This window comes from Engraulis encrasicolus, chromosome 3 (genome assembly GCF_034702125.1).
Source record: "Engraulis encrasicolus isolate BLACKSEA-1 chromosome 3, IST_EnEncr_1.0, whole genome shotgun sequence".
In the NCBI taxonomy this organism is placed as follows: domain Eukaryota; kingdom Metazoa; phylum Chordata; class Actinopteri; order Clupeiformes; family Engraulidae; genus Engraulis; species Engraulis encrasicolus.
The window spans coordinates 37,167,496-37,177,495 of NC_085859.1; the positions used below are offsets into that span (position 1 = coordinate 37,167,496).

General features: G+C 38.8%; 1 protein-coding gene across 1 annotated transcript in view; it reads right to left on the reverse strand.

Annotated features, from left to right (window-relative positions):
• Positions 1-778: 778 nt before the first annotated feature.
• Positions 779-10,000, reverse strand: part of LOC134445378 (vitelline membrane outer layer protein 1 homolog) — a 13,798-nt gene continuing 4,576 nt past the window's right edge. The window contains exons 2-4 of the mRNA XM_063194462.1: positions 7,900-8,006; positions 3,343-3,443; positions 779-1,095 (exon numbers count right to left, since the gene is read on the reverse strand). Coding sequence (XP_063050532.1) covers positions 798-1,095; positions 3,343-3,443; positions 7,900-8,006 — 506 coding nt within the window. The 3' untranslated portion in view covers positions 779-797. The remainder of the gene's footprint in view (positions 1,096-3,342; positions 3,444-7,899; positions 8,007-10,000) is intronic.

Below are 10,000 nucleotides of genomic sequence, written 5' to 3' on the forward strand. Positions count from 1 at the left end.
AACTCTGCTAATTTTCGCCCAAGCCAGAAAACACTATTGGATGGATGGGCTATTGGATGGATGTTCAAAATGACGGTTCAAAGTGAAGGTTCAAACGACATTAGGGTGAGTCTACTCCGAACGTACCATAGTACTATAATACTACAACATAACACAGGACCTTTAGTAATGCAATACGACTTGGTCATTGCCATTCTGGTAACAGCAAATTTATAACGCCGTGTCTTAACGGGTTAATAATATGTCATAATTGCTAATACGTATAGAAAGTGTTACAGACTTCAGCGCTACTACACAGGGGGTATTGTCTCTTAAATTCAAAAATGCAATCTAAGATCAAAGATTTTCTTAATTCCCAATCCCAATAGACCATGTCTGCTAAGATGGTTCGGCCGAGAGCCGTGAATTAATCAGTTCTGGCTCGGCCATGTATTCAGAATGCCCAATGACAGAACACCAAAAGTCGCCTTGAGATGGACCCTGATCGTGAAAAGAAAGAGAGGAGGACCATGCAAAGAACACCTGGCGAAGGACCGGGATGAAAGAGCTGAAGGGGATGGTGCTGTCCTGGGAAGAAGCACAGGCCAAAGTGGCAGTGTATGATTGCGGGACGTATAAGTAAGTAACACAGGGAGTATTCACCACAAACAGATCATTCATTTTTTGTACCATTTATCTTCTAATTAATGAATTGCAATCAATCAAATTAATACACACATCATCAAGATTACTTTTAATTATTTTTTATTTACTAGCTTGATTGACATCAAGAGCCAAATTCAACAACAAGCTTCAATTCAACAACAGAGCATTTTGACATCGTTGAGAGATGTGTCATCTCCTCTGCTGCCCTGTTCTTCCTCCAGTTTGGCCGACAGCCCACAGATCCCAGCACTGCATTCTGGGCTGGTATTGCCCCACTCTCCCCAGTCCTGGCCGAAACCCTGCAGCATGGTCCCATCCGTGCAGAAGAAGCGGACATTGTTGGCGGCTGTGTCATCCCCATTCCCACCCAGATGGCGTTCCACGCGCAGCTGGAAGGACATGAGGCGACTGCCAGAGGGACAGTACTGTGCATGGGTCCAGTCTCCCCAGCTACCGGACACACACAAACACAAATGCACACAAATAAATCATATAAATAATATTTCATTTCATAGAAACATTAGTGAGTGTTTGCATGTGTATTTTCTGCCTTTCCTGTACGCGTTTCTGTTTTCCACTATGGTATTCATTGTTCATAAAGAGGCTTGTTTGACTTTTTGGCTCTTTTGTTTGATTTGTTTGAACATTTGACAGTGAACACTAGAGTACGCCTAGGCAGAGTCTCCTCACAAAACCAACCAATCAAAACCTATAGGTATACTGTATGGCCATTTTCACACATATTGCCCTTTAAGTGAACCGAACTCAGTCTTCTTTAAGTGGACCAAGAAGTGAACGGACAGTGAAAGGATTCAGTTCTGTTTTGGCTCATATTGTGAATGTATTACAAAAATAACTGGCTGATCTTTCTGGTCCTGGTAGACTTTTAAGTGATTAGTCACAAGTGTAGCTTGTCAGATCTCATAAGTGAACCGATCTGAGACCACGTCAACAACCGTCTCAGTACAGTTCACTTCTGAGGGGTCTGGATACGCTTTGAACCGCTCACATATGCTACAAAAATGCTGAGTCACTACTGAGTTCGCTTAAGCGGTTGAAGGGGACCAGGTGTGTAAATGCTGTATGACCTTAAATTCTGGCAATAATCAAGCTGATTAGCTCTCACATCACAGTACAAACAAGACTTATAAGGTTTTCACACCTGGTCCCCTTTAAGTGAACCGGTAACACTTTATAATAAGTACCCCTTTTTAAGCATAAGTTAAGCCTTAGTTAAGCCTTATTTTAACATTAGTTAACCCTTAGTGAATCACGAGTTAGTCATTATGTAAGTATTATTTCTCATTTCTTAATCATTAACTACTACCGTTAGTAAATGGTTTGTGTGTGCTGATGTAACTGTTTGCTAAGCAAAGTTAAGCCTTGGTCAAGCCGTATTTTAACATTAGTTAACCCTTAGTGAATCACAAGTTAGTCATTATGTATTTCTTGGTAATTATTACATACTGTTAATTAATGATTAGTTTATGGTGATTGAACTTTCTGCTAATCATTAGTAAACCATCGTTAAAATGTCAGATAACCCTCCTTTATTTCTGAAAAAGACATTATCTCTTTGTTGTCTCCAACCACCATGCCAAGTACTATTAGGCATGTATGGTAATGGTTTGTAAACTTTTGCTTTAGCATCAGTGAAATCTTATTTAACCCTTTTGTGATGGTTCACTAAGGGTTAACTAATGTTAAAATAAGGCTTAACTAAGGCTTAACTTATGCTTAAAAAGGGGTACTTATTATAAAGTGTTACCAGTGAACCTAACTCAGTCCTCTGTAAGTGGACCAAAAAGCGAAGCGACAGCAAATTGAATCAGTTCTTTTCAGTTCTCAGTTTTTTTAATATTATGAGTGTATTACAAAAATAACTGGATGATCTTTCTGGTCCCGGTAGGCTTTTATGGTATGTCACTCCTCTTTTTTATCACACCCAGTCCTCTACAGCCCTCCTTAAGGGATTACACCTAGACACAAGTGTGGCTTGTCAGAACTCATGAGCGAACCGAACTGAGACCACGTCAACCAAGGTCTCAGTACGGTTCTCTTCCGAGGGGTCTGGATACGCTTTGGAGCGTTCACATATGCAGCAAAAATGCTGAGTCACTTCTCTGAGTATCTATGGAATGAGTTGCAGAAGATATTATGTATGGACTCTCTGCCCTCATTAGAGACTTTTAAGAGGGAAATTAATACAGTATACACAGAGGAGTGTCATTGTTTCTGACTATGCAGCACATAGGCTACTTTTTATCTCAAAATACGTTTTATGTAAACTTATTCTTTTAATGTGTTTTTTGTACATTTATTTTCCTTTTTGTCTATGTGTTTGTCTGTGTCTGTAACTATATGTATGCTGCCATTTTGACCAGGACTCCCTGGCAGAAGAGACTGTAGTCTCAATGGGACAATCCTGGCTAAGTAGCCCCTTAATGCGCGCCGTACCTCCAGTGGCACGTTGTAATAGTCACTAAAAATGTAACTACCATAGCACTACAATACCATGACACAACACAGGCCCTTTAGTAATGCACCACGACTTGGTCATTACCATACTGGTAACAACAAATGTATAAAGCCGCGTCTTAAGGGGATAAAGGATAAATAAATAAATAAATAAATGAGTTCGCTTAAGCGACTGAAAGGGACCAGGTGTGAAAACGCTGTTATATGGAGGTGTCCTACCACATTTCCGATGATATTGTAGCAGAGGTCAAGCCAGTGCAATGCAGCATAATTCCATTGAGAGCGGTGTCATCCCCATTAGGTCCTAGCTTCTTCTCCACCTGCGAGGAACCATAAAATGTAGCTTGGCTTTCCTTTAATTTACAGTTATTGATACATTTACATGCAACATAAGTACTCTACTCTAGCCTATAGGATGCACACTGAAATGTACTGGTAATTACATATTTCGGTAACACTTTAGGGATACATCTATTAGCACTAATACATACAATACTAATGCCTGTAAGTAACTTGTACTGTAAGGCATGTACTAAGCAAAATCAGACAGTTGTTAAGCATGTATTCACAGATGTCTTGTTCATGCCCAATTAAGGATGTATTACTAATATAACCTCAGTAAAGACCAGTGAGCCTATATTTCTATGTATTATTAAGTGGCAGTTATACAATGTGTATAAGCTCCCGACACACTGTGTGAACAAACCCTAAACAGTGTGAAAACAGATGTGGAATAAGGGTCCCTATTCTAAAGTGATGCATTGCTCAGCCCAGATGGCTTGGGGTCCCTAAGGTCACCCTCATTAGCTAGGACCCCACACCACCCAGGCCTGCACTACATAGCCCCTCCTGATCAGCAAAGTGTAAGGGTATATTAAAAATTTATTTGACATACAGCTGAGACAACTAATTTTCTCTTGTTTGTATCAATGCAATACTGTTAACGGGAGACATTACATAGCAAGGATTGAACGTACACTTGTCAATGACGGTGGGTTGGTGAGATGTAATTTTTTCATGTACCACTGAGTTTTAATTGTAAAAAAACCCAAAATAAATGCAGAACATTAGAATAATACTTTTAAAGCGAAAAAAAACCCTATTATTTTGTGATAATTAAGTTAATGTTTGAGAACATTAGCTTCAAGAAGTGCAGTGCATGATGGGTACGCAATCTAGGCCTACAGACAACCTACCCGGCTCTGAGCCTACCTACGTCCTTAGCTCCTCCCCTCACTTGTGCAATTTAGTTGTTATCCAAACAATTTGCCATGTACGTACCAACAGAAATAGGCCTATTATTATTGCTGCACTGGCCATGCATTGCATTTGTAACTAAGGGCGTACCCATGATGCACTGTACTTCTTGGAGCTAGGTTTCTCGAACATTAACTTATTTATCACAAAGGAATAGCTTAGTTTCGCTTCCAAACTGGTACTCATTGTTATGTTCTGCATTTATTGTAGGGTTTTTACAATTAAAACTAATTGATGTATGAAAAAATGACATCTCACCACCCCACCGCCATTAAGAAGTTTACGTCCAATCCTTCCTATATAGTGCTTCCTGTTGCCCATCCTTCAGCTGAGTGGATTATGTGAAGTCTATTCGTCTGTAAAAGCAGTTAGCATCAAATAAGTTGTTACAATTTGCTTGCCAAGGAGGCAGCGCTTGGTAGAGCGGAGGCCCTATGTAATGCGGAGGCCCTGAGCCATCTGGGCTGAGCAATGCATTACTTTAGAATAGGGACCCTTATTCCACATCTGTTTTCATACTGTTCAGGGTTTGTTCACACAGTGTACCAGAAGCTTATACACATTCTATTCTGGTCCTTACTGCTTACTCATAAATAGAAATTTAGGTCTACTAGGTCCTTACTAAGGTTATATTGGTAATGAATCCCTTATTGTGCATGAACAAAACATCTGCGAATAAATGTCTAACACTGTCTGCTTTTGCTTAGTACACACCTTACAAGTTACTTACACAGACATTAATATTGTATGTATTAGTGCTAATAGATGTATCCCTAAAATAAAGTGTTACCCATACATCTATATAAAAGCTCTTTCAAAACAACATTTCTCAGATGCACCTCATGCATGGCTCTTACACAAGGGTTTGTGCAGTAAAAAGATGCAAATCACCTTGAACAAGATCTTCAATTGCTAGATGACAAAGACTTGGAGAATTACTAAGCTTTTAATGAATTATGAAATGAACGGAATCATCTTCAGAAGTAAGGTAAAATGGATGAAGAAGGGTGAAAAGTGCAATAACTGTTTTTTTGCAACTTCAGAAAAAGAATTGTCCTCGAGAGAATATAACAAATGATTTTGAAAGATGATGGAACAAATTATATTTTAACAAGTTCCATTTTAAATAGTTCTACAATGAGTGCGTTTACATGCAATTCAGTATCCCGAATATGAGGCTTATCCCGGTTATGATCATATTCGGGATAAGGTGTTTATATGCGCACAGAACGTTATATCCCAGTCTACATTCTTGGCCGTTATGGAATTCTCTTCAAATGCGTGTAGCCTGGATACCAGCAACAGCGTTCCATGGGAAGCCCCTGTATTCGGGATAAGGTGTATACATGCGTCAGTATCCCGGCTTCTTTCGGAAAACTCCACCTAGCATATCCCGATTTCTCAGTATCCCGAATAAGGGCTTATTCGGGATACTGAAGTGTTTATATGCGCAAACGCAAATTCGGGATACTTAATATCCCGATCATATTCGGGATACTGAACTGCATGTATACGCACTCATTGATGGAATAGTATATCTAATGAAGAAGCACCACTATCAACATACAGTACTGTATTTCTTTATGCTCAAAGATGTGTAATTTATCAATCATCATGTGAAGCATATCTCTGGGCTTCTGAAATGAAATCCTTTGTTTTGGTATTGCCCAGATGTGGCCCAATTTTGGGTTGGTAGAAAAAAATGGATTTTTAACCACCATTGTATATAGGCCTACTATATGCCATATATATATATATATATATATATATATATATATATATATATATACTGTATATATATATATATATATATATATATATATATATATATATTAAGAATGTTAACTTTAAATATCACAACATTACATTGCATTTGGCAGACACTTTATAACCACAGCGACAATCGAGGACATAATCATAACCAACGTCACTTGCAGAACTTGGACTCATTTAGGCTATTTATCATGGTTTTGAAACACCATTACCTAAGCCCTATTCGGACGGGACTAGTTTTATGTATGGACATGGGGAATGTGATTTTATCTCAGGACTTCGTAATAGAAATGGCCGACTCGGACTGGATTAAAATATCTCAGTAAACGAACAGAAAGTGGCAGGGGTATCTCATCACGCACCGTTGTGACTGCACTTGTCGTAATGCGCATGCCAACTCCACAATAGGCCTATTTTATTGATTTTTGAGCACATTATTGCAAATCCATTGAGGCATTTGGACCCGTTAAACAATTTGAATAATTGCCTGTTGGTTTATTAACCCAACAAAATCCATTCTAATGCGTCTGCATGCGTGTCCTTTCATTTGGAGAGTGCATTTGACCATGCTGCCTGATTTTTACAGCGAAAACACAGCTTGGAACAACTCCCTAAAACAAAACTAACGGTTTACTGCAAGGCTGTAATGTTTGCAAGCCCAGAGAGATTGGATATATTGTGCATTTCGTGCACTTAACCAGACATCTTTACATAGGGTTACATTTGGATGGGATTAGTATTACCGAGGGAAATTTCTCCGGACCGTTTCACAGGAGGTAAAACTCGCGGTGAAGTTCGACATACACCGCTATCTTTACTGACATGGCGTGTTCAGATGGGACTACATTTCCCGGTTTTTATTAGGCCTACTTTACCCCAGGTCCTCCCACTTAACTAGTTCCGTCCGAATAGGGCTTTATAAGACTACGTAAAAGAAAGCCACAACCTGTTAGTTATTAAGACTTGACTATTATAAAAGAAGGGCATAAAGACTGCTTTGTAAATGTAAAAAATGTAAATGTGAAAAAGTTCTGTTTTTTAATCTAAAATGTACAGTACAGTAGGCCTACAGTACCGTAGAATTGTAGAACTATAATTTTGAGACCTAAAACCTAGTTTTAAACACTTACCAATACAAGAATTTTACAAACATTTTCTTGATCTGATATTGAGTCACAGCCAGTTACTAGTAGAGGTGAAACCTGGGTTGGAGGGAATCTGTGGCAGGGTTTTTCACTTTTACTTTTACTTTTACTTTTTGTACTACTTTTTCACCTAGAACCAGCTATAACCAGCCATGTTTGACCAAGTGACCCAGTATCAGATCAAGAAAATCTATCTTGTATTGCTTGTATTAATTAAGATTTACTTGTGGGGCCCTCAGTTTTGCTATGTTGACGTCACTGTTTGGCATTTTTTGATGCTTTTTTACTAATTGTTTTTATTTTTTCATATATATATATATTTTTTTTTGTTAAGCACATAATTATACGTGTTTATGCACGTGTTTATGTGTTCATGCACAGTTTTGATGCCCTCCCTGATAATGTACTGTAAATAGCCACAAAAATAAAGGTAATTAATTAAATGAGAAAGTGAGTCCAGACTTTTGGCCTGTACTGTATGTAAATGTGGGATTTCTTTCTTTAAAAAAAAAACTGACAAAATGACTAATGAATGAATTAAACAAACACAAACAAAATAATACTCCTTACCCTTAAAGTCAGAATTTTAACTGCAGCGTACCTTCAGGCTAAAACCGGTAGCATAGGTGCCAGGTGGACACTGTCGAACTCCGCTCCAGGATCCCCAAGAGCCTCCATTATCAACGAATATTACTTTGTGCCCAAACCCTGCATTAAAAAGGATGGTAAAACAAATTACAACATACTTGTACCCCTGCAGGGTCATGCTTTGGCTGTACCTGCTGTTTGCCACTGAGAAGCATGCAAAACCAGTAGTCCTATTTATGTGTACTTTTAAGGAAATGGGAGGTACTGCAGAACTTCCACCAGAAGTTGTTTCAGCCAATATCAATCATTCATCTAACCGCTCTCCCAGCTAGGCCTAAGCTCATCGTCCAATCACGTCATGTGGAGCTGGGGATTCCCTGTATAGGGTTGTAAATCATGCGTTCCATATTGAACCAGTAACAGACGCGAGATTTCTTGCGTGCACACGCACACATGCATGCACGCATGCACACAGGCACACACGCACGCACACACTCACACAGACACACACACACACACACACGCACACACATACACACACACACACACACACAAACACACAAGCTACAAGACCATGCGAAACTACACAGGTCGATGCATATCTTAAAAAGCAACTTGCCATGCAGTCATGAAGATGCTGACCTAACATCACACAATACAGCCTCCCAAGCAGGTTGGTTACACACTTTTCCACCTAACTGGTGCATTTGTACATGCTCCCAAAAGTACACAAGCACATTTCAGAATAATACCACTGTGTTAATTAATAATTAAAGTTCTGATATCGTTTGTACATGTGTGCGCGTGCGAAATTGTCTTTCATTGAGATGCCTTCCCCCGTGTGTAATTTCTGGCAATATATGACGTGTTGCCTATATGGCTTTCAAATGCATACAACAGTCCTTCCCATTACGTGTAATATGTGGCCACTATTGAAAGAAATTATCATTTTTGTCTGCAAAGAACAGCTAAATACTGTACCTATTAAATAACGTGATTTGCATTTCAATGGTGAGAACCTCCTCGTTGACTGACATAGCCACAGTTCCTATTTGGGTGGAAAAGTCAATTGTCTAGACTATGGTCAAAAGGAAACTGAGAGGAGCAACTAGCAAAGTTTCACCTCTTGGTGAACTCTCTGAGGTTGCTGGTAGTTTCCACTAGAGTTGACTGTCTTTACCAAAGAGTAAATTCTCCCTTACTTTTACTTTCGCTCTCATCAAGCTCATTTTAAAATCAGTTTTGGAAACTATGGGGGCAGCGGGATTTTTTGTTTGGGGGGGGGGAGGGGGGGGGGGGGGGGGTTGCATTTCACGCAGGGTTGGGGGTGGGGAGTTGTGGAATTTCACGCGACGTAAATGCAAAATGGCAAAACTATGAGTAAAGTATGACATTGGTGCATGGGGAAACTATAGGCCTACATTTCAGCCATTTATGTTTTGAGAAATTACATACAGTTTTTGCCTACTGCTTAAACACTATAGGTCTATGCTTAAACCAAAGTAGTATATCGTTAAGTTGTTGGTACTATAAGTTAAACACATGTTACTATAAGTTAAACACATGTAAACAAAAGTCAAGCATTACACTTTCATACCAGTTTAGCAAAGCACTTGCTCCTTTACACAACACACAGGCTCCAGCACACCATTTCATACACAAGGCACTTCATTCAAAAGTAAAATCTCAGTGTCATTGTAAAAACACATCTGTTAAAAAAATAAAACACACTGATGTATGGCAAGATTTAGACACAGACACTAACACATGCTTTCACAATGACCACTATTCTGCCAGTTACAAAGTTGCATTCTTTATGTTACATTGCACTTATTTTATTTTGCATTTATTTGTTTTACTTTGATTGCTTCTATGCTAAATTCACACCTACACTCAAACAAAACAACAAATAGCACAACGGTACTATGTAAAGAGTAGAATATACTGTATATGCAATTTTTCAGTGATATAAGGAATATGGAATTGAACTGAAAATAGCCAAATTAGGTTTAAGGTTAAATGTGACATGCAAAAGTTAAGTGATATTTCATGATTATTTAATCAGTAGCCAATTAAACATTACATTTCTATCGTTACATTCAAGCTGATCTTTC